Source organism: Anomalospiza imberbis, chromosome 6, assembly GCF_031753505.1.
Source record: "Anomalospiza imberbis isolate Cuckoo-Finch-1a 21T00152 chromosome 6, ASM3175350v1, whole genome shotgun sequence".
Taxonomy (NCBI): Eukaryota; Metazoa; Chordata; class Aves; order Passeriformes; family Viduidae; genus Anomalospiza; species Anomalospiza imberbis.
In genome coordinates, this window is record NC_089686.1 from 58,479,805 (window position 1) to 58,505,592 (window position 25,788).

The 25,788-nt window shown below is 39.4% G+C and overlaps 1 protein-coding gene across 3 annotated transcripts in view; it reads left to right on the forward strand.

Moving 5' to 3' along the window:
- PARVA (parvin alpha) overlaps positions 1–21,861 on the forward strand; it is a 63,135-nt gene extending 41,274 nt beyond the window's left edge. For all 3 annotated transcript variants that reach the window (XM_068194660.1, XM_068194662.1, XM_068194661.1), the window contains exons 5-13: positions 885–1,025; positions 2,980–3,095; positions 8,510–8,568; positions 9,407–9,426; positions 10,654–10,715; positions 11,383–11,451; positions 12,661–12,762; positions 13,566–13,638; positions 16,997–21,861. In XM_068194660.1, the coding sequence (XP_068050761.1) occupies positions 885–1,025; positions 2,980–3,095; positions 8,510–8,568; positions 9,407–9,426; positions 10,654–10,715; positions 11,383–11,451; positions 12,661–12,762; positions 13,566–13,638; positions 16,997–17,073 (719 nt within the window). In that variant the 3' untranslated portion in view covers positions 17,074–21,861. The remainder of the gene's footprint in view (positions 1–884; positions 1,026–2,979; positions 3,096–8,509; positions 8,569–9,406; positions 9,427–10,653; positions 10,716–11,382; positions 11,452–12,660; positions 12,763–13,565; positions 13,639–16,996) is intronic.
- Positions 21,862–25,788: the final 3,927 nt, after the last annotated feature.

A 25,788-nucleotide genomic window follows, 5' to 3' on the forward strand; every position in this document is an offset into this window, starting at 1 on the left:
TATCTTAGGCTGGTAGTTTAGGCTCACTCACTTTGGGAAGATGCTCAATTGGCTTTGATGGGAACAAGATCAGCTCTTACCAAATAAGATAATTCTTAACAAGATACTCTTCTGTAGAACTAAATTGTTAAGTGACCAAGCATTTTGTTTCTGGTGTTGTCACCAGGGAGCTGCTGTATTTTATTTGCTTACTCTTTAAGGGTAAACAGTAAACCATGTATGGTTATACATAGCAACTGTACTAATTGTAACAAACCAATTCATAAAGTATTTTTAAAATCTACTGCAAATTTTGAGTGCAGAAAATGGCTGTGGTTTCATGGAGAGAAATTGCCTGAGGTTTTAGGTGTTTTCATGAAAACTTGTTTGCCTTTCTTTGATGCATCCTCTGCCTCTATGAATACGGAATCACTTCAGTTTTATCACTACTAGGCCAAGTAAAATTTTTATTTCCTGCATCTGAGGTAGAAGCTGGGAGGCTGAGACTGATGAAATAAATTTGGTGTGTGTTTCCTAGGTTTGATGGTCTGCTGTACAAGCCGCTTGCATCTAGAATAGCCTTCATCCAGAAGCAATAGAAATAATGGGCCTTATCTCCAAGTCTGGTGCTTCCTAAAGGGAGTTGCAGCAAACATTTGTTAGCCAGTGGTGTGGCATAGAGCAATACTTGGCCTTCTCCTTGTCAGTGTGTAACTAAAGGCAAAATGTGAACTTATCTTAAGGAGCTCACAAGTGTGGAGGGAAAGTGGCTCTGGAAAAAAACCTAGATATAAAATTAGGAAGTCTGATGTCTCCTGAATGTACCTCTGGGTGTATAGAATGTCTTTGTGTTCTTCATGGTGCTGACAATTTTTTCCCCTCCATTTTTTCTTCTATCACTTCAGAGAAGCTTGAAAGTGAGAAGCTGAATGTTGCAGAAGTCACTCAGTCCGAAATTGCTCAGAAGCAGAAGCTACAGACAGTGCTTGAAAAGATCAATGAAACCCTTAAACTCCCTCCAAGAAGCATTAAGTGGAATGTTGACTGTAAGTTTTGTGTTTGCTATACTGTTCTCATTTGTTGACAGCTGGGAGGTCATCGGTGTCATCTGGGGTTCTGAAATATCCAATGGTAATGGATGGCTGAGACCTGGGATTTATGGTAGCAACTGCTCTGAAGGGCACTTCCAGATGTGCCACTCTGTCCTCTTTTCTGGTGCTCAGCCTTCTGTTTAGTTAGGTGTCTTCTCAGAGTCTGTCCAAGTGTGGTGGCTTTGCTCTGAAGTCCATGTGCATGCCAGCTTAAGTTTTGTGTTGCTAAATTGATTTGTTGAAACAGGCAAGTACCTGCAGAAATGCAGTAGATGGTCATAAGGAGATTTAGGTCCTAGAACTCTGAGTGAAATTTGCAACATAGCTATTAATAATATTTCTGATCATTTCAGGCAAAGTCTGAACCACTAGTTTTGGTTACAAAACTCTAATCAAGACTAATTCTGTGCCCTTCCTGGTCTATTGTAAGAAGAGTGAACATAGCAGTATCTAATAGAAATGTCTTCAGTGGCCCAACACAAGACACTTCAGTGGATACATATTGTGGAAAGCAGGTTATCAGTTTTAGAAAATTAGGTCTCTTAATCTGTTTTAAGTTTGATTTTCAGAATGATTTCATGCTGGTGAATACCTTGACCAGTCCACCACATTTTCCCTGTCTCCTGTACCTGTCTTGTGCTGAGCAGTTTTGTATCCTGTTCCATTCACAACAAATCAGTTAGAAGGAGATAAATATCTCAAGGGAGGAAGAGTGAACATTTGGCAATTTGACTTTTCCCCTTTCTGTGGTCCTGCTGAATTTTTTGTCCCCTTTTATTTTTCAACCTGCCCTGAGTTTTCTTTCCATTCTCTGTGATGCAGCTGGAGGCGGGGTGTTTGGAGTGGCCTGACAATTTAACTCCTAGTTTTAATTTAATGTTTTACATGTGTTTTAGAGCTGGAGTAGAGATAGAGAGCAGCAGCTGTGTCCAGCTGTAGCACACACCAGTGGTAGGCAGACAGACATCTTTGTAGTGTTCTGCTAAAGCACCTCATCCCTGACCACGGGCACTCCAGCAGCATTTGCCAGCAATGCCACATTTTATATGAATGTGTATCTCCATGGCATAGCTGACACTTGCACTGTAAGATTATGAAGAAGGATATTTTAGTGAATCTGATTGTGTTTCAGCAGTGCAGTAAGATAGTACTTAATGATTAGTTCAAGTACAAAAAACCTAAGTGCATGGCAATGTCAGAGATCTTCTAGGAAGACTACTTTGAGGAATGCAAAAACAAAATAGAAGAAGAAGAAGAAGAAGAAGAAAGGCAATAATTAGGATAGGAAGTTATCCACGTGCATGCCAATGGTTTGATACTTGATCAAGGATTTCCTAGAGTTTGGCTTTTGATATCTTGTAAGTTGTGTTAGTGTTAACTACCCATATATGAAACCTGCTGCAAAAAAAGCTTCAATAACAGAACTAGAACAACTTCATGAGGAATGTTTGAGTCATTGAGTTTAATAAGTTATTGCTTAAGGCTTGTGCCAAAACAGGCTCATTTATCATCCTGCAGACATTGTGACACTTAAAAATGAATAAGTGCATGTTATGAGTACAAAAATATCTTTCTCTTAGTCCATAAATCCTTATTGAAATAAAGGGAATAAAAGCGAGGCAAGGAGAATGCAGAGACAGCACTTAAACTGTTGTACATAAAATCTGGCTTTTGGATTAACTTTAGATTTCCATCTCCATGAGCCTGTGGCTCAGATGTTGTAAAGAGTAGTGCGTTGGTGCTGACGCAACTTGCAGGAGACCACTACAGCCAGTGCCTTAAAGGTGCCCCCTAGCTCCAGGTGGCAAGAGGAAAAGAGTCCCATAATCCCTACATCCTAAGCGGAAGTAAAAATCTGTGCCCTAGTTACTGTGCAGTTTGTAACTTGTGCTTTTAATATCTATTTCAGCTGTTCATGCTAAAAGTCTCGTAGCGATACTTCATCTTCTGGTTGCATTATCTCAGTATTTTCGAGCACCAATCCGACTCCCTGACCATGTGTCCATTCAAGTGGTTGTTGTGCAGGTAAGAGGGGCCTTAAACAGCTCTTGGTAGTGTTGTGAAGTTGACTGAGGGGTTTCTTGAAAAATGCATCTGGAGTTTCTGACTGGGCAGGCACGCGCGTGTCTCTTTGGCTGACAAGGAACACACGTGCATCTTCCCTGCTGTCCGTGCTTCAACCAGAAAAAGGCAGATTGAGCTGTGCCTCACAATCTCTTACTTTGACTGTGAAGTGGCCAGACTGTGACAGTAAAAATATATGAAACATTATTATTGTTGGAATGTGTTCATCACCCAGAATTATTATTTTCCCCATTTTTTGATGCTCTTCTCACTTGTGTAGAGATTCAGATAATTCTTGGCACTGAATGATGAATTGTCACTGTTTATTACATTCACATTTATGTTAAGTGACTAACTTCTTTTTCAGCTCTGTGCATGCTAATTTAGCCTGATTACAGTGTTGGTTTTCTCAAAAGCATGCAAAAAAATCCCCATCAACTAAATCTTTTGTCAGTCTCCTTATTAGGGCCTCATCCATTCAAACTCTTCACGTTTTTCTGTTCATCATTTTTCTTTCAGCTGAACTTGTGCTTTCTCTATCTTATTTGTCTTCTTTCCATTTAATCTGCTTTTCTTTCCCTTCTTTGCCTTTATTTTTCACACTGCAACTGTCTTTATTTATGCCTTTTAACTGATGTTACCCTGAAGTAACTGGTTGAAAGAATTATTGCTCAAGTTTTGTGTGGCTGAAAATCTGCAAGACAGATCTGAGAAAGTAAACATTCTCTCTTCTAGAATTCAAATAGGACAAGTTTTGTAACTTAGGGAGAAAGCTGAGGGAGAGTCTCTGGTAAATATGTCACTGATGTCTGGTAGTGACTCATTGACTCAGATTCTGCTTCATGGGTTTCTCTACAGATGATGAAGGAGAATCCCTGGGAATCTGCACTTAGTGTCTAAGGCTTCAAAGAAACCTAGTTCCTTTGGCTGTTATAAATGTATTATTTATACTGGTTTATCTCAAAGTTCCACCAAAGCCAGCTTAAGAAATCTGGAGTACAGTGAGCAGGGCATCTTTATGATGAAAAGCTAAATGAGAAAAATGACAGAGTCCTTAAAGAAAGAACCATAACCTCTGCAGTCACTCCATACGTCCAGACAAAATTCCAGTTGAAATCAGTGGGCATAATTGTCCTCTTGTTAAACAGGCTAATGTAGTTCAACAGCAAATCCACTGAAGTCAGTACAGATAAACCAATTTAAAACAATAAGTAGTGGGAGAATCTGGCTCACTCTTAGTTACACAGCTGCAGCTCAGGCGCCAGTGGTTTGCACTGGAAGCAGTTGCACCAGAATAATATCCGAGTAATGTTGAAGGAGATTTTGTCCTGCAGACCCTGACCTTGGTGAAAGCCAGTCAGTGAAATTCCAGAGCTCTGCTGATTCCTATTAACAGAGGGTGAGCGCCAGTATATTTACTGTAATTGTTTGAGACATTTATAATTTTTATTTTTTGGTGGGTGAGGGTTTTATTTTTTAAATCTGTCTTTGACGTCCTGTGGGACTGATTCTCTATCATGCATCGTGTGTACCCTTTGAACTCATAAAAGTTTTAATTAACCATCAGCAGATCCTAATGCCTGATTTAGTGGTCAGACTTGCACACCTCATATTCTAAACACTCATGCATTCTGTAAAGAAAGATCAAGCCTAGGGAAGCTTAACAGACTATGCAGTAGCTGTTTTAAAACTCTGCTACTTATGGTTTGATAAAGAGAACAGGAGAGACAGAAATAAAAGAACAAAGTACTTTTATGAAGTCTTTTAGGAAAGACTCCCTTAATTCATTTCATGATTTTGTTAGGCATAGAAACAACAGAACGTGAGGGTTTCTGTGTTGGCTGGATGTAGTTTATTGAAATAGAAAAAAACATATTTGTGAAACAAAAAATGTGCTCGTGTCCAACAGGTAATCAGCCTAGTTCTTATGAAAGCTTGTTTCCTTTGGCTGTCTTGTACAAAAGCTGTTAGCAATGAGAGTGATATGAAATCTGGGTCTAAGCTGATTTAGGAAAAAATGTGATAGTTGGACCTTTTGTAGTTACTCTTTTATTTTCTTTTCCTGCCATAACAGTAGAATAAATAACTTTGAACAAAGCCCGGGCTTTGTTTGATTGTATCTACTGAAATGACTGAGAGCTTTTTTGGAGAGCTGGGTCTTGTCATCATTTTGCCTCTTCTTAAAAATTATGTATTTTTACCATCCACAAATGGTTAGATGACAGATTGTTTGTGTCCAAGAGATGGAAATCAGAGAGTGTAAGAATGCATTGGCAGAGCAGCCAGAATGGCTTCAGCATGTTCTGGGGTGCATAAACTACTCTTAGGCAAAGCTAGGAAATTATTGAAATTAGATGAGTGTGTAAATCACAACCTTAATCAGAGATCATTGGTACTGCTACCTGGGAAGGTCTGAAATGGTTTGGAGCAGCACTGCCTCCAGGTTCCAATGAAGCCTTCTCTGGACCTCTGACAAATGTATTTGTTCTTTCAAGCTCCAGTATAATTCTGCATTTCACTTTGGTGGGGCAATTATAAAACACGTTCCTCCAGGTGAAATGAGTTGTAACAAGACACAGGTAAAAAGCCATCCAAATAATGGCAAGGTTTTCAGACTGGGTCTTTGCAGGGGAAATTAAGCAGTTGGCCCTCAGTTACACAAAAATGCTGACACAAAAGGAGATAAGAAGAGATCTTTTCTATTTACAGATACACTACTCCAGTTTCAGATTTTTTTTTTTTTCTGTTCTAGGGAGTTGCCAATTTTAAATGGTAAGTGATTAGGAATATCTTCAGGGCCTTCTGTGAAGTCTTTCAGCTGTGAGGGAAGAAAATGCCAAGCCTGTTCATTAAGGTCTTCTGTCATCACTGGAATGCATGTCCAGCTTTTCTTTTTAATGGAGAATCTTAATTCATGCCTCTTTTCTCAGAGTCTTTCAAATTGTTGATTTTTATAGTTTGTTGTTTCACTTTTAGCCACTGTTGCCTTTAAGGAACATGCTGGATAGTCTTTGAGTGCTCAGTAGCACCTCTCTGTATTTTCAGGAATAATGTGTCATTCATTGTCTAGTATAAGACAAACCTCACAATAGGTGACATCAGTGTTAGGGTCAATTTTGAGGTGAAGAGTTTTTAAAGAGCAGGAGATTATGAGAAGCAGCCTTCAGAGAAGGTGCTTAGACCAGTATTTTATGGTCCATTCTGTTGGGAATTCACCAGTCTTTTTACAAATCAGAAGTACAGGAAAGTCTGTCTTGACATGTGCTGATCAAATCAGTGTCCAGGGGATGCACGTTGCATTTGGGCAGTGTGGAAATCCCATCAGTGTTAGTGGTCAGGTGCCAGACACAAAACAAGGGCTTGGGATCATTTTGGTTTGGGTTTTTTTGTTTGTTTTTGTTGTTATTGCCAACAACAAGATTAAGGTGCAGACTTTTTTATTTTAAGATATTAGCTGCAGTTTATCAAAAAAGGAAATATTCTTAATATCAGAGCTGGAATATATTTCAGACAGCTTTTGTGTGTTTTTTTGTGTGCTTACAGAGAGAAGGTGTAAAACATTAGAAACCTTTTTCTGCTCCCATATTCCCAGTCTGATCACTGAAAAATACAGATGGCATTGCTGCGGTGCTCAGCCCCTGTGGGAGATGAGAGCAGCAGGGTTCTTGCTGCATAAGGCATCGGTGGCATGTCAGAGTCATCATGAGGAGGAAATAAAAGTTTCCTTTCACCCTGCAGCAAAGGGAAAAATAAACAAAAACGCCAAACAGAGTGGAATTCTAAGTTGTGCTAGCATGAACTAGATTGTAACTTGGAGTTACTTCAGTTAGTACTGGAGACAGCACTCACTGCTGTCTGCACAATCTGGGAGTGGAGGTAGCCCTGAATTATGTTCTTCTTCAGGCTTTGAAGGTGTGTGATAGGCAATGCCTCTGCAGCTGGTCTGTGCCCTCTCTTCCACTGTGTAACACCCTGGACTCCCCTCTGTCTTTTAAGTGCTCCAAGGTCCTCCCTGAATGTATTTTTCACTTTGTGCAGGATACTGGACTTGGAAAAATATCATGGAAACCCCCTGAAGCTGTCATCTAGCTGAAAGGACAGTTCACATTACTCCAAGTGCCAGTCTGGAGTGACCCAGAGGGCCATGTTCAGCTTTTCTTGCAGAAATAAATATATTTCGTGATATATTTTAGTAATACAGTGTAGAAGGAAAAATATATCAAGAAATGTATTTTAGTAATGCGGTGTGGAAAGGAATAGTCCTCAGCACATCTCACTCTGAGAACTGCCTCAGGTAGGGATGTGTTGTCTTCTTCAAGGAAAGGGAAAAGCAGCATCCCCAATTCACCTGCCATGAAGGATTTTTCTAAAAGGTTATTCTCCTTTTCTCTTTTACACTTAGAAGATGAGTCTAGGACCAGCATAAATCTATTTTTCTCATTTCCTTGTATGACAGGGAGTGAAGAATCACGAGTAATTGCCTAATGTCTAGACTTGAAATGGAGTTGTCAGCATTTGCCTGACTTTTCTCCGTGTACTGCAAGTTTTTGGTAATACCAGTGAACAGAATTGACAGAGAGAACACAAAGAGAAGCACGACATATGTGCGGTATTTACACCAGCCCCAGATGAGTGTGATCAGCAAACTGAAACAATGTCAAACTCTTCAAGTGCTTCATTTTGCAGCTGACTCAAACAGCAGTGATTGGAGTTGGCTTTTGCCACCTTGGGCACAGCCTCTGGACAAAGGCCCCGCAGCACCAGCAAGGAAGGGCTGCTCCCATCTGAGAAACATCAGGGTCACTGCTGGACCAGGACAGGAGTGTGAATGGAAGCCCCATTCTGCTTTCTGTCAGAAGCCAATAGAGCTCTTTGTCTGCAGAGAAAGGAAACACTAAGGCAAAAACAAAACAAAAAAAAAAAAAAGAGTTTGAGCAGGGCAAAAAGAACAAATAGCCTGGGAGCAAGATTTTTGCAAAAGAGAAGCATGGGTACCATCTGCCAATCTGTTCATTGAAATACAGGGCTAAATTCAGCTCACCTAGACATATATCCACTAAAATACTTACATATGTGTTTGGGTGTTTCAAATGTCTCGCTGAATTGGGGCCTTTAAAAGAAAAGTGAATTAAGAACAATGGAGAAAGGAAAATAAATACTTCCTTCTACAGGTGGAGTTTCAGGTTTCTTGTTAATGTATAAAAGAGTTCTCTGAAATACTTGCAAGGTAAAATAATACATTACTGAAAATTTGTATAATAAAAGTTCTTATTCTGCAGGTTTCTTATCTAATTATGTTTGTGGATCACAAATTTTTACTGTATCCGAAGCATTAAACTTTACTGAGAAAAATGTCGCTTTTTTCCTTTTTCCAGAAACGAGAAGGAATCCTCCAGTCTCGACAAATCCAAGAGGAAATAACTGGTAACACTGAGTATGTCAACACCACATTTGCCAGCAGTTCAGTAATTGAGCACAGATGTGTCTCAGAAATTCAAACATTTGCTGATATTTAGCTTTCAGTATTGGGGTTCCAGGGAAGATGATGCGTCAGCCAGTGACTGTATTTTAGCCTTTTCAAGAGCTGCAAACAAGCATCTAAAAATACAAAAGAGGGAGGAAATAGAGAGGTGGGGAACTAAAAGCAGGAGGTTAGGTGTGTAAAATCATGGTAGTAAGCCTTGTATGTGCCATCTCACTGAACATTTTGTAACAGAAAAGCTATTCCGAACCAAAAGGGAACAGTAATAGAATATCCAGGTTTCTAATTGAATGGAGAGAAGCTTCACTACTGATTTATTATTAATCTGCGTGGATTTGTGTGTGATAGTTATATGAAGGATCAACTGGAGCAAACTCCTGCAGTCCTTAAGAACCCATCCCAAGCCTTGTTTGGGCTGGATTTCTATTGTGGTTGGTGTGGTAGATGCATCTTCAAAGCAGAGGGAAAACTTTTCACAAAATCAACATGAAAAAGCCTTCTTTACTCAGGCAAGGTGTGCTGATTTGGTTCAAAGTAGGGAATATGAGATCTGGCCTCCTGTGAGACTTTGGTGAAGACAAGAGATATTATACTGATAGACTCCAGAGTAACCCTGGAGTTACTTGGTGAAGTTATTCACAAAATTCTCCTAATTCTATGGATCTACTCCATAATTCACCGAGCTGAAGATCTTACCATGTATGCTGGGTTTTGTTGCAGCACAATATCTGCAAGTGAGTTACATGTAACTGTTTTGTTCTTTTCCTTTTTTTTTTTTTTCCCCCCACAGGGCATTATCAGGAAGGCATGGTAAGTTCATTTGATTATTGTCTCTTTTCTTGAGGCAGCCAGAAGGTACATGAGTTCTGCAGTGGGTGGTCACTTTGATCAAGTGGCAAGAAAGGAGAGGATTTCAAGTTGCTCTGGCAAATATGCGCCACAGGCTGTTGTGGCAGTTAACAAAAGGAAAAAAAAAACCAACACTGAAATCACCCTGACCATCTTTAAAACACATTTCATTGCTTTTCAGCACATGTTAATTTGCATATGCTTTGTGGTTTAACCTCCAGAACGTTAGTGCAGTGGTATTAATGGTCCTGAGTTCCCAGCATAATGTGAAATGGTGTCTTATCACGAACCAGCTGGTGAATGCTGATATTCTACATCCACCAGCTACTTATACTTTAAAGATGTTGAGTCATTATTCAGCAGGCCTGCATGCCATGCAAGGTCCTGTGCCTTGTGTGTCTCACTGCCAGGATTGAGGCTGGTCAATGGAAAACACTCACCTGAGTCTTGCTTGGTGTAAAGTCTGCCTTCTACAAATTCCTTTGGATCTACTCTAGCTTTTTTTTTTTTTTTTTAATTGAGGAATATTAATGTTTGTTGAGTCATTTGCTGTTACTCAGGTGTTTGTTGAAACACAAATTGCTCAGAAAAGGCTCTGGTGCCTTTTTATATATTTTTCTGTTTTCTTCAGAAGGTGACTGCAGTAGCACTCCAGTCATGCTACCTTAGGTTGGCTGTCCTGCTGGCAGTGCCCTAAATTGCATCTGAGAATGGCCCAAAACCTCTATGCAAAGGACTGTATTGCAGATGCATAATCATAAACCTGCTTGAGATGTTTAATAATGCAGTCAGTGGCCCTTGGGGAAAATCCTTCTCTGTAGATGTAGTGACTAATGTAAACTCATGGTCTTCTGCAGAAAATTATTTGGTTACTTGGCTGTCTCTATGTGGTTGTTTAAGATCTCATGCATAAAGATGCTATTCTTTGCTCATTTTTGAGAAACAGGGTCTTTAGGTGATCCAAATCCTACCTGAAAATGATGCTTTTTTGTGAATAATAGAGAAAAAGTTAATAGCAGCTCGCAGCAAGAGAGAAATATGCAAACTACTTGGTACTTGGAATACAGAGACTATATTGAACCATTTTGCTGACTGTGTTGTCTCAAATGAATGTGTGTCTCAGTAAGTGTTTATTCTGCACTGGAACAACTGCTGCTCAGTATATTAATGGCACTGAATGTTTTTCAGAAAGAGATGCATTCGACACTTTATTTGACCATGCCCCAGACAAGCTCAATGTAGTGAAAAAGGTTGGAAGCTTTTTATTTTTAAAATACCTGATGTGTTCATGTGCATGCTTGCATGTATTAGATGGTGTGGATGTGGTGTGTGTGGATATGATGTATAACTGGCATGCTTTGCATACATGAAATACAATTAAGCTTTATGCTTAAATACACAAAGTCATGATTATAATGTTACTTTTTATTTAATGTTTAGCAGCATGAACTTAACTTTGGAACATGGAACAACGTATAGTTATCAAAGTTTCCATCAGAAAAGTTCTCACAAAGTGTGTGTTGAGTAGAACCCAACTGGTACATTGACTGTACCGATGCCAACAAGATATCCAGTTTACAGCTGCCAGAGGTCTGACCCTGCAGTATTTTGGCTGCTGTCAGATTTGAGTGGAGTCCAATTACTGACTTCCCCACAGTCTGCTAAAAATTTGGGGTTTTTCTGTGTTTTAACAGTGTATTTCTTCTATATATATCACATTCATTTTATTTCAGTTCTTCATTCTTGTAGAAAATAATTTAAAAACAATTTTTAATGTCACATTTCAATTTCAAAACTTGGAGATTGTGTTGCAGTCTCTTCACTCATTCAGATTCTCTTCTGAGTGGAGCTCATACTGCTGGTGTCAAACTGCTGCCCTGCTGAATAGGCCTTCATTGCACTGTTTTTGTATTTCAGACTCTCATCACCTTTGTGAACAAGCATCTGAATAAACTGAATTTGGAGGTGACTGAACTGGACACGCAGGTAGGATTTTATAGCCTCTCTTAAAGGGGAGAAGTAGTTGGGCTATGTTATGCACTGTGCCCTCCGCTTTATCCAGAAATTTCACTGAATTATTATTGAATGAGCTCTAAGATGTTATTTCAGCAGGTGACCCTTCATTTCTAAATATTTTTGTACAAAGAAGACCCTCACCAATTAACCGTCTAAAACAATTTCATACTTCCATTAGCATAAAAATTAATTACCAAATGCTACCTTCTGGGTGCTGCCAAGTGCTGTAAGGAGGACCTGCTTGTTTTGGTCAGGAAGGAATTGGGTGCCCTTGGTGTGCCTACCTTTGCACAGGCACGCAGCCACGTGGGATCACAACGCCTCTGTTCAGGGGGAATTTGGGGATTCTCGAGAGCAAAGCTACTCAAGTGTACAGGCAGCTGTATAGCTGGGCTGCAGGCTTGATTGCACCACAGAAATAATGTGCTGCATGCTCTTCTGTCTTGTTCTCAGCTGCTAAATGGGCTGGAAAGAAGCTAAAAGAAAAGCTTAGTCCTACCTCCCCATGTGAACAATTGCAGCAGTTATCTGCAGAAATTACGGGGTCAGGCAGGAAGGGATGGGATCTGCACTATCAAAAATCCCCAGGTGTCTTTAGGTCAGGCTTTATTTTATGTCTTGATTCACGTTTTTAAGAATCTCTGCTTTATTTACACACCTACCAAACTGATAGAGATTTTTTAAAAGGTAAAATTAAGATTTAGGTGGAAATTGTGTGTAAGGGCTTTCAAAAGGGCATTCCCTGTTTCTGCTTATTGCATGGTTTACCTTGGGGGAAAACATTCAAATGGACCTAGAAACTCCTTAAGCATCTATCTGAAACAACATTCCCTGAAATGAGAGGTTGTAGTTCCATCAGTTGAAAGAAAATCACCTGCTTCAGGTTGATAGACCCATAGACCTGATGCCTCTGGGGTAGGAGTGGGAGGCCTGTGACAAAACCACAGAAACATGGAATAGTTTGGGTTAGAAGGGACCTTGAAGATCATCCAGTTCCGTCCCTCCTGCAGGGACACCTCCACCAGACCAGGTTGCTCAGAGCCCCATCCAGCCTTGGTCCATTCCAGGGGTGGGGCGTCCACTTCTCTGGGCAATCCTGTTCCAGTACTCCATTGTTCAATAAGAAAAGCAGTGAGCTGTTTTTCAGAAAATGTACTGAGAAACGTTTTTTTTTCACAGTTTGCAGATGGAGTGTACTTAGTCCTGCTAATGGGTCTCCTGGAAGGCTATTTTGTTCCCCTGCACAGCTTTTTCTTGACTCCTGATAGTTTTGAACAAAAGGTAACTAGATTTAAATTTTCTGTTAAAAACAAACATATAAATATGTCTAGTTGTAGAAGGGCAACACAAACTTTCTGCAGAAGTTTGATGCTAATAGCTGAAATCAAGAAAGGATCGTACTGCTAACCATTTCCAAGTATTAAAAAAAATCACTATTAATACTTAGCTGGAATAAAACAGAAAATTATATTAATGATGGGGTGGTTAGCAAGTATTAACAGATTTTGGCAGCCATTGTGTGGTGCTGTCATTGAACAAGACCTACTGTTCATTAACACATATAGAATTACACACAAGCACTGATGAAAGAATTGATTTCTTTTGTGTGTCCAAAATCCAAGAACTTAACATTGGAAAGGTTTAATGGGTTTTGGAAACATAAAGGCATATATGTACAATGTGTCAATTTAAGACCAACATTACATCAGTGTCTGTAGCTATCCATGCAATTCATCTGTCTGTTCAAGACAAGAGCACTTCAGGGGCCATCATGTTCCAGATTTTGAACTTGTAGGAGGTGGGCTGTGCTTACTTGTAACAAGTAGTAAGTTGTAAGTACTTGTAAGTAATTTTATTAAGGGTTGTGTTAGTTCATGTTAACCTTCAATTACCTTTATCTTTCTGCAACCACCATCACCCAGAAACAGCAAAACACCAAATTGTCTGGATTCCAAAGACCAGATACAGAGCCCTGACTATTTTTTCCTTCTGAATATCTGGGTCTGCAACTTTAAATATATCTTGTCTTGACCATTTGCACTGCTCAGAGTTCACAAGAGTGACTGCCTTTGTTGTATTGCCAGGTCGTCAATGTGTCCTTTGCATTTGAGCTAATGCAGGATGGTGGATTGGAAAAACCAAAGCCGAGACCAGAAGGTACCTATTCTACCTTTTTTGTATCTCCTTAAAAGTTTGTGTTGGAAAATTTGTGTTGGCTCCAGATCTTACAAGGTTACAGTGTGGCTAAAGGAAAGGCAAGTTAATCCAGCAGCAAAAGGCAAGGTACATTTTCTAGTGCTGAAGGAACTCTGTGTTTTAAATGCACTTTTTCAAAGGTTGCAATGCTTCCTTTCTTCATTGGCCAAACATATGCAGTAATACTCCAATATTCCCTGAAAGAAAGAGAACACAGTTGTGATTGGTGTCACTGACCGATGTGAATAGCTCCAATTGCTCCATTTTCCTCCATCTAACATTTTCACACTAAACCTTGAGTATTCCTGTTGTTAATAAGATTTTCACAAAAGAGGGAGATGTTGTGGAAGAAGAATTTCAAATGTTCACATGCATGCCTTTGAATGCAGGACCTAATCATGCATATCTAAATTAGATGTAGAGCTGGGGACTGACAGTAGAATGTGCTTCAGGGAGGATAAAGTTTTTGCTGCTGACTTTGGGAGCATTGGGATTTCCACTGCATTCATACACATACAGTGTTTAAATACAGCTTTTCAGGCTGGAGACAGAGCCCTTGATTCACCAGGTAAATGGGTGTTTTGGGAGCTCCTCCTGTGAGAAGTCACCGCTTCTTACCGTGCAGGAGCTGGGCATGCAGCTTCTCCTCCCCTCTTCCCACCAGGAATGATATCTGGCCTCCTGCTGGTAACCTGCCACAATAATCAACATAGCTGTGTCTTTTCAAGACCAATTTCAGATTTACATTCCGTGGTGCTCACAGTCTTTTCCTGCCACAATATTGGATTGTCATTCCCTGAGGAGTTGACATAAGCTCATGTCAGAGTGTTGCTTCTAACAGTCAGAACTCTCAGGAGATTCAGGCACTCGTTGCTGAGTCAGGTTCTGCTCTATTCAGGGCTTTTTCCATCCCTCCCAACTTCCAGGTTATAACAGCCACAGAGACACACACACACACACACACACACACACAAAATAATGCATCTCAGGACTGAGCCTGTGCATTCAATCTGGACCTACCCAGCTTGGTGTTTTTACTTCTTTTGATTGCTTGAACTCTTATCCACCGTCATGCTTAACTGTACTGCTGGTGAGTGTATCACAAGCCTTTATGTCTGAAATACTCAAAGTGAGAATGGGGTAACAGTGAAGTCGAGGGATCCAAGTAAAACACAGAGTATCTGTGATCCCTTACTCCCCATGGATGGTTTAAAATTCTTATGGCATTTAATTTTTCAGGTATTTATTGCTCTAGGGGACAGCTAATTTTTCCAGTATAAATCAAGCCATAAGGATATTTCAGCATATATAAGACATTTCTTGTGCAATTATTGAAATGCTTAATATGAAACTTCCTGCCCAAAGTGAATGGAAAAACACATCTGTTTTATGTGTTGTTACACTGGGCACAATGCCTGTGCTTAAAATTTCCAGTGAGCAAAAGGGTATTGAAAAGGTTCTTACCCTAAATGTGTACACTAAATACTCTTTGAATTCCTACACTGTTTCTTTGAGGTTCTTGAGGAAAAAATATGCTGAAAAGTGCTTTAGACTATGAAAAAAATATTTAGGGGGGGAAAAAGAATGCAGTTAAATAAATGAGTATGAAAATCAATTATTTTTATGGGGTCAACAGTTTATTTGGGTTATTTGCAATATAATCGAAAAGGCCTTAAAAAGCTTTCTGTGACCTTTTACTTCAAAAATGGCTGGAACATTAATCTGCTGAATCTATAACGAATTCATTTACAGTTTGAGCTTTTTCAGAGCTCCTTGCAATGTGTACATCAAAGCCAAACTCAGGTTTCTCTTTTAGAAACTTGCAACCAGTGAAATGTTACATGTGTCGATCAAACCCAGGTAGCAATGGAAATAACCCATCTTTCTCTGGCAGCGTGCTTCTTTTACTTTGAGCCCTTCTGTAGAATTCTGTGGTGGTGGTGGTATCTTCTTTTGTGGTGGCGTCTTTGTAAAGACCTAACAAAGTTACTTCTTTTAATAATAGGAGTTCTGTATTTGGAAAAAAAGTAATTCTGCACCTTGCTGCTGGCCTGAAAGAGGAAATTTCCAGTGTTGCATGCAAACAGTATTACAGATTGCAGTGGGATGTTGTGGGGGCAGTGCACCTTTCCTACAGCTTTTGGCATTTCCTCTTCATTTTATACCAAGCATTTTTCATCTGATTTATAAAGAGGCACAAACCCATGCTGGCTCTGGTTATATGACCGTGCACAGGCCTGGCATAAAATCTGGCCTTGATTGTTTCCACTCTTTGTCCGTGGATGTAAATTCAATGTCTTTAGTTGGCACATTTTAGGACACCGTGCATAGGTTTGATTGGATTAATTATTCAAAGTGTGAGCCCTTCACAGTCTGTGAGAAACTTCAGTGCAGATAAAAGCAATGGCTAAATTCTGATGACTGCAATACACCACTTACTGGGCTTGCTTGGAGCTTTTGGCCAATTCCATGAGCCACAGTTAGGAGTTTGAGTTCCTATGCACTTAGAAGAAGGAGATGGGACAATTCTAATTCCACTCTGCTCTTTCTAAGGGCAATTCTGAATCCCTGTTTGAGATTGACTAAAGCACTAGTGTAGACTGCTGCAGTAGTACTTGTCAGTTTGTTTTATAGATTTCTTGTGAAATAATATTGACTTTCTCAAGAACTGCTCTTTGAAACAGAAGGTATTCATTAGCTTTTTGTTTCATATAAATCCTTTACTTTAGATGTTGAGTTTCTGAGGACTGATTCAGACTTGAATGTCAGCTAACTCAAAGAATTTTCAGATGTTTGTTCAAGGGGCACTTGTACACCTACCTTCTTTAGATCCTCTGGAAGATTTAAACTTGCCTCTACTATCTTGCTGAAATTAGGCCTAGTGAAGGATGTTGCAGCCCAGAATGTGCCATGCCCTACAGTTCTTACATTAGAGGAAGGTTCCATTGGTTACTGCCTGATGACTTTTTTTTCAAAATCATTACTTTTCAGCCACAACTGTCTGAAGATGAAATCATGTAAGAGTGTATAATCCTGGGCACACTTGGCTCAAGAGCATCTGAGCTCGGCTACATTTCATCAGCAGCAGCAGTAGCTATTTGTATACCTAACTAGAAGTGGCTAAAACACCAAGTTTTGAGTTGCCAGTTTGAAAATTGTGTTTTATTGATATTTCTATTCCTTTTTGCTATCCTTGTGATCTAATGTTCATGGTTATTAATGCGAGCAAGGGAAAGGAGTAGCAAATGAGCACTTTTTTTCTGGAGAACATTTGGAGCTAATGAAGTTACTAATTTGTCTTCCCTTGTCTTTTTTCTAGATATTGTTAATTGTGACTTGAAGTCTACACTGAGAGTACTGTACAATCTGTTTTCCAAATACAGGAATGTGGAGTGAAGAACTGATTTGAGTCACAAAGGAGTGTTAACAAAGAGAACATCATAAATAGCATATCTTTCATCAGTGTTCCTCTGCATCTCTATCCTAAAAGGAACAAAACCATTTACCTGAAGAATTTTTGGTTATTAGTTGATTATTCTGGCACTACTATTTTCACAGTAGATTTAAAGCTAATATAACTCATAGAGAAAAAAAGGGTTTGGGGGAAGGTATCTGGGTATATTCTGGGAAAATTCATGCCTTGGTTGTCTTCACATTGTTTTTGATAGGTGAAGCAACAATGAAAAAAAATTAGTAAGTTTAATTCAAATCAGCCTTTGGAGCCAATCATAGTAATATTCTGTACTGAGTACTTAATTATTTTTTATATATATCTTTTTTTAATCTGGGAAGGGGAAGAGTATTTTCTAGCCATGATAAGACAGTTCCATTCTGATTGTGAGGAATGTGCATGGGGAGAAACAGTTAAACACACTTGTTCACATGACAGCTAAGAAGAAGAAACTTAACCTGCTGAATATATAGTTCCAGTGCTATTATTAGGCTTTAATTTTAAGGGTACAAACTTGAAGTGGCTACTCATTCCTTCAGACTTACTATGACGTGATACTCTGCTTCAATATGTGCTACTGAGCACTCCACAGACCCACACTTTGCAGCTTGTCGCTTGTTTTTGTTCAAGGAAGAGATCTTATTTGCAAAGAACACTTTTCAGGAAGACACACCTGTGTAATACAGCTTTTATATAATATTTGTATTATTGCATAATTTTAGAAAGTAGAAGAATGGCTTGTTTTTATTTTGGCAGTTTAATCAGAGGATTATCCGATTGCAAGTTTAGATGGATTGCTAAATAGAATTTAGAATTGTCCCTTTGGTTGATTTTATGATGAATGTATGTTGCTGCATAATGTTCAACACAAAAAAAATAAGATCCATTTTCTAGAAATGGCCAAAACTACTTCCATCTGCAAAGATTCCATTAGAGCGTAAAGTTCTTTGGTGATTTTACATGGCTACAAAGATTTTTTTATTTCATTTCCACCTGCTGAGATGTTTTCTGTTTGGTTTTAGCTTTAACAAAGACAAAAAAGGGAAATAGGAGTTGATTCTTCCCTTAGACTGGTACCAAGCACCAGTTATGCTTCCAGAGGAAGCTGGTAGAGGCTGCCTGGATCACTTCTGAAACAAAGTGTTCCATTGCAACCACAAATTCTTGAGATCCTGGTTTACACAGTCAGGAAAAAAATTCCTCAGGCTGAAATTCCTTGATAACTCTTCGGAAATCTTGGGACTGCTTAGTGCAGGAAGGAGACTTGTTAACAGCCGTCCAATTGCAGCAGAACTGGCTTAGGTCAAAGGAAAAGCCATCTGTCAGCTCTTGAATCGTCATCAGGAGAAAGGCAGAGCTGGCAAGGACACTCAGTAACAGCTGGATGTTACTCATGATGTAAAGCATTACATAGTTTTCCATTTTCCAGTGCTTTTTTTTTTTTTTTTTTAATTTATGTAGAGCTTTCCAGTATAACGTTAGCACAGAGGGAACTCCAGCAATTATTTCCTGTCTTTGCTAAACATCAGCTGATGTTTAGTAATAAGGTGATACTGACTTCTGCTGGGGGGCTATAAAAGTATTTTCCTGAGAAATAATATGAACTTTTTCAAGGGAAAGTCAGTATTCAATTCAAAGGACAATACCTGGATGTTCTCTGATCTCAGAAATTATCTGATTGTAATAAGCACTCTAAATATCTTTATTAAAATATTTTCTTACCTATGTGTTTTTAACTGAGTTTCTGAAATTAGAGGTACAGAAAACAGCAGTTATTTCCCCTTTACCGGGAGAAATAGCTGGACATTTTGACCTCAATGAAAATGAGCATTTTCATTATATCTTTAGTGTCAGAGAAGCTAAACAATAGGAATTAACCAAACATTTTTGAGCAAACTGAGACAGAACTTCTCACGTATATATTAGCAGCAATTTCAGCTTATTTTAATGTTTAACATGCAAGTTTTTTATTTGCACACCTAGTGGTAATTGTAATAGCTAATTAAAAAATGAATGATGTTTTTTTTCTGCAGACCATGCTCAGCTGTAACACTTCCACATTTCAACAGTGCTGAAAGATTTTGACAGCCTTTGTTTTCAGGAGTGCACTTTCTTTAAAGAGGAGATTTATATGGGTAAAGTGAACAGTGAAACTGTTTTCTTTGCCTGGACTTGCAAATAAGTATTTCTTGTGCTATATTGGAATAACATTATTGGAGATTTATCTGTCAGACTCCATTTCCATCTTTATAAAACATAAAACTGAGACAGAATTATTAAAACCTCATGCTGAAATGCAATTATGCAGAACCGTAGAAGCATTTAAACAATATCCAATCTTTCCACAATTATCTATCCTATGGTAAGAATTTATGTAAATTAAAATCTGCTATATAAACAACAGTGTCCTATGTAAATATAGATCCATGTGATAGGTTTAACACTTACACACAAATAGTATATGCTGCCATGTAGGAGTGGGTCACTGCTTATATTTTTGACAGTGTAGATTTAAATAGCTATCAGATAAATACAAAATCTAATATAGAGATTATATCTAATATTTATTGCTTTGATTCAGAATATAAGAGAAATATAGAATGCTACTGTAGACAGCTTGCTTTTCAGCAGTTGGTGTAGGCCAGCCCTTTCCTTCAGGGAAGGGAAAAGTTATCTGGGCCAAATTCTGCCCCACTTACGTTTCTTTTATTCTTGACACATAGCAGTGCACCCTGACATACTGCTGAAAGAAGAATTCTCCTCACTGTTTATATCAAGATAGAAGCTGTTTAAATTTTAGTCAATCCCAGGTTTGTTTATAATTACTTAAAATAATTAAGTAGACCCAAACTGATGGATTTAGCTCACGTAAGACATGAGCAGCCACCTGGAGAGGCCAGTTCCTCTGGTGGTCCCAGAGGGAGCCTGTGGTCTCGAGGCTGCTGTCTCAGCACTTTGGATCCTAAAGCCAGGTAGGGTAAATCCAAGGCCCTGCCTGAGGATCTCGTGGTGGTATTGGGATCCCACCCACCAGACCAATGTGCCTGTCCGTTGTGCTATGGCACACGAAGGCCCACAGGCAGCTGAGCCCACTAAAAAGTGGCCAATTCTTGGCCTGCCTTGAGTAGCAAACAAGCAGTAAACATTGCTGCTGCTGGGGCATTGTGAAACCACCACAGTCCTTTGACTTCTGATTCATCCATTGCATCCAGCAATATGGTATCTAGGTTTCTTCTGTGGCTGGAGATGGGCATTCTTTCCCTCTTGATGGATCCTGGCATGCTCTTTCAACCACACCAAAACTTGTTGTTTGGGTTTTTTTTTTAAAGAGGAGCTACAGATTTTTCATAGTATGTCAATAAGGTGTTGTCAAAATGCTTACCCAAAATCCTAATATCTTGAGGTCAGCTCCTTTCAGTTTCTTTTTCAGCTGACTGGCTGTTATTTGCCATAAAGAATAAGTCCTGTGAAAAGGAACCTTTGCATAATTTTACCCAAGACACACTCATAAAGCCCAGAATTGGGTTGCTCTGTATTTCTGATGGAGTCCAGACAAACCAAGTTTCCAATTAAATGCACTGACTGCAAAATATGCAGTCCTTTACATTCCCTAGTCAGGAGTATCTCCATGTTACAGAGGGTAGCAGCCCTTGCAGCTCCATAGCTCAGGAATTCGAGTGGACCAGCAGGAGCTGGGTGAGGTCCTAATCTGCAGCAGTGAATTGTGGACCAAGTGGCAGGAAATCACCTGAGCCTCTGTCTTACAGAGCGTGTCAGTGCTGGGGAATGGTTGCATTCAAGCAGACCATGATGACTGGGGTACTTGGTTGGCTTTTGTTCATACTTTTTATTCTGGAAGTACTGTTTTTAATTAATGTTTCACATTATTTTAGCAGACACCTCACTGCACGCCACAGTGTTGTAAAGCAGAATGGCTTTTAGAAGTTTATTTCATTAGATAAAGATATATGTGATATTTAGTATACTAGATGCCAGCCTTAGGTGTAGTTTTTGTTATTCTTGTCTTCCTCTCAAAACAACCTTAATTAATGGCCAAGCATTCAAAGAGAAAACAGTGCCTTGAAGACCTCTTGCAAGATTTTTACACTGTTACCTGTAGTAGACTTCTGTCATTTTATTGTAAGAATTAGTGTGGGCTTTCTCTTTACAGTCAAAGTACAATTACAGGCTGAAGAAATCCTTTGTAAAAAGTTACAATTAGCTTGCATGAAGATATTTTATTTTGATTTGTCACATGAAAAATTGAGATAGGAACACCAAAATTTTAAAATTCGGCATACCTCAGTACCCACAGATTTTCCAAAGAGGTTTTGAGTCATTCAACATTTACAAGGGCTAATTTTCTGTATTCTGAAAATATTTTGTGTGACTGTTTCTGCAAGAATGAGATTTTATTTTCTTTCTAATGATAATACCATGTGTAATACCATGCACTCTGCAACAATAATAGAGTCATTGAAACATTTGGTCCTCAATTTCAATATCAAACTAACAGAGAAAAAATAATATTTTCAAAATTTGCTAAACAAGTATCCAAAAATAATTATTAGTTTAAGTTAAGCTGCATTGCCTTCAGCTGCAGAGTTAGTAGTTTTCACAGAATATATGTACTCTGTAAGTAAAAAACACACTCTTGCTGATTTTTTTTTCCCCTGTGCTTTTCCTGAAACCTTTTGTTGTGATCCACAATAAAATTTGCACCTGAAAATCAACACTGCATGTTGTTGTTGGGTCAAAGGATGAGTTTCTGACAAAAAATTAGGGAAGCTGTGTTTTTTGTGTTCTTGAAACTTCCAGACCTCTCCATGCACCCAGCCCTTTTCCAGTAACCCCTTTGTGGGTGTGCAAGGTGTTTATTATTATATTCTGTGGGGGCTGGTGACAGCTGAATGGGGGTTGGCAAAAGCAGTCATGTAAACATATGTTTGAAATGATTAACAGCAGCAGGTCAGGAAAATGCTGTCTTTGACTCAAAATAGCAAAGAACACCTTTACTTTGAACTTTGTGGTGCTGAGCACTTCAGTGGGGATATCCCAGCTGGATATAATGCAATTCTCTGCAGAGCAATTTGGTTAATTTTGAATCTAACAAAATGTTAGCAAAACATTGAAATTATATTGTCCGTGTCAGAAAAAAATTGAATTTAGGAAGATTTTGAGATCTGTTTTTTTTATAAACTTGTTTTTGTTGCGACCCTTCAATGCAGGAGCTTCAATGCAGAGCTTGGAATCAGTCCAAAATGTAGGCATCCAAAGTGCTCCAGATCGACATTTATAGCCACTGAATTACTGGCTGGAATCCAGAAGCAGGTGTTTGATCTTTAGGTCTTCTTGTAAAGCTGAAACCACCAAGCAGAGCTGCCTAATCAACAGGGAACACTAAAGACAGGGTGAGTTTTAATGCCAGTCTTCAATCCCAGTCTGTTACTCAGGAGCTGGATAGAAGCAATTCTGCTTGCTTAGGATCCACATTCTTAACCCCCACCACAGGCACTTGGAGCTTTTGTCCTGAATTTTGTGGGTTTTGTCCTGAAGAACAAGTAGACTTGCTCTTCTGCAAACCTTGCACAAAGGTCATGGTCTGGCTACCTCAATCTTTGCATTGCTGTTCATGCAGAAAGCAGAAGATCAGGCTTTAATACCCCTCTGCAGCCATGGGAGTCATTCCTCCTCCTTTTTAGAATCCTGCAGTATGAAATGAAGGTGAAATGGTGTTTTTACTATTGTTGGAGGGGCACTGTTGATGCCTAAGATGAGCTGAGTGTGTAGAGTAGCTCCACATTAACTGAGACAGAAGGGGGAGCAGAAGAGGGAGCGTAGCTGGTGATAAAGCTGTTGAAAAGCTGGAAAATTATTTGGGGGAAGAACCTGTCTTCCGGGCCTCCTCTAAGGCCTGCTCCTGTATTTCAGTCAATCAAAAGGTGTTAAAATTCCCAAACATATTTTGAAGAGAAAACAGACTGACCTCTGTCTTGCCTCTCTTTCACTGCAAAGTTCCTGCTGAGCTTCTGTTTTGTCTCCTCCCTGCCAGGACTCTGCATAACATATATGTAATGATACCCTGAATGCATGAATGGTGATGCTGTGATAAAGTACTTGTCTTGAAAGGCTCACAGTCCTGCAGGAGTGCAGGAGGAGAAGAGCTGTGCACTTCTCTAGCTCATGATAGGAACAATAGATGTGGATTAGGGACCGAGTGCCCCTTTCTGGACCTTTCTGCCTTTAAGTTGTGGTGTAAAACAAGGAGCTAAAGAGTGACCAGTGAGGCTGGTGTGCATGCCAGTCCCCAGGGGCAAGGGGCCAGAGGAGGTAGGAAGGATGTTAGCTTAGAAGATTTCCACATTCCTGTGGTGGAGATGTGGGTGCTCAGCACTGGACCACTGAGGTCGGTGAATGTGTGATTTCCCAGGTGTCTGGAGGAGGAATCCTTCCCCCTGAAGTTCTGCAGGGCCATCATCCTGTTGCCAGCATTACAAGCTGCTTGCATGAGACTTTCCTCTCTGTGACAGTAACTTAGACACTTCCATGTGCATATTGTTACAATAATAGAGCTTTGAAGGCGTCAGTCCTGCATTTCTGAGCCTTCTGTACCTCCAGATCTTGCTGAACTGTTTGTCGCAGCACTTGAATAGACAGAAAGAACATCATTAGAGCAGGTCTGTGTTCTCAATGGCATAAAAACCTTGTACATCTACTGTCTGAAACCAGCACTCCAAACAGTCATAACCTCCAGCTTATTTTTTTCCTGTTTTCAGGACAAATTAACCCATTAGCTGCACAGACTCTATTGTGAGTCAGAGGTATATGACTCATGTGAATAGAACCCATTTCTATTCTGGTTTTAATTAACTTGGCCTCCACCCAAATCCTCCTTAGAAATGAAAGATACTAGATTAGCTGAAGTGTATGACACATTTTTATGGTTTGTGCTAAACTTACATGTGTATTTTTATGAGATAATGCTACCAAAAAAAAAAAAAAATTCCTATGAATGCATTAGCCTGAAAGGTAAGTGACAAGACTGCTGTATTTGACAGACTGTTAAAGTATTGTAATTAATCGGGTTGGATTGTTTGCCTTGCAAACTGTAAGAACAAAAAAAAAAAAAAAAAAATTCAGAATTTTAGTACACTGGGAAAATATTTCCAATCTTGCTTCAGATAAATGGAAAACGATTGTAGTGGTTAGAATTTCAGTAGAAGTACAGTCTTAAGGTGGCACTTCCCATTGTGATTTTCAAAATTTTGCTGCCTGAGATTTTTTCCTTTCTTTCTTTCTTTTTTAAGATAAAATGTAAAGATTTGGTCAGTATCCTTATCATTATTTCTAATTGGATCATTGTGCCTTCTCTTTATAAATCAATATTAAAATAAAATAAACTCCTGAAATTTAAATTGCAGGGAGGGTAATCTGAGCCACCACTTAAAGTAATATCGAAACAGAAGTGATACTAATTATATTTACACAAGTTCAAAAGAATCAAAATAAAAGCAAGGAAACAAAAGCACCCCTCTCTAATCCTGACAGAAATCAAAGGGTGAATCTCACTTATCACTAAACTTTCCTCAGGGCACTTTAGGGATTCTGAATGCAAATGGGAAGCAGGCACTCAGAGATTGTGGTGGGGTGGGATGGCTCTACCGAGTATCTAAAGAAACAAGCGCAGAATAACAGCAAAGAGGCTGAAGGGAAAAGAGAGAGGAATGTATCTTTCTGTGATCACTTTATAGTTTGCAGCATGCTCATATAACATGGGAAGGATGGGCCAGCTAGGCATAAACTAACCCAGACTGATAAATTAATCAGGAGTGGGCTCTGTGTGCCACCAGCTGTCTGGTGACTAATGTTAGGTTTCTGCTCTGGCAGGGCCCAGGTTACCTGGAGGATGAAGAGGAGAGCTGGAGGGAAAAGGTCAGGTTTTAAAAGAGGCTTCGTTTGAGGAGCTCTGAAATGAAAACTTGCATGTGGACCGCTACTTCCCAGACTCTGCAGTCCCACGGTTTAATTCCAGTGTCTTAGAGCACTTAATGGAGATCTGCCCTCAGCTCTGCCTGCTGCCAGTTAGTCCTGATAAAGCCCTAACTCACCTTCTCGTTGCCTAAGTGGTGACATTAAGGCTTTCATCAAGGCAAGGAAATTAAAGGCACGTAGCAGACTCGCCTTCATTTAGCCAGAGCTCCATGTCCAGACCCAGAGATTTTTCTGCCTTGGAGGAAGCACTGTCCTCCCATGCCAGACAAAGTAGTGTGGCAGTGAATTGTTACATTCTGCACTGCCCAATCACTGTAGAAAGTTACCCAGGTGGTAGGAGGCAGAGTTAGGGCACAGATTTATCCAGATATTGTAAACAGTTATGCTGCATTTCAGGGACGTGTGTGATCCTCAGCTGGAAGTTTTGAGCATTAACTTCTGAAATTCCATTGCTGATAACTAGACCTTGCTTTTCATTTTTCCTTTGCTACAGTGGATTTCTTATGCCATCATTGGTTGAGGCTGGATATACCAAACCTGTCTAGATTCCTTTTTTATGCTTGTAGTAATGTCCCTCTATTGGACAGAGCTCCTTTATATAATCTATAAAGCATTGTAGATCTACATCAAGGTGCAGAGAATGATGTGATGGTTTCACAGTAATGGGC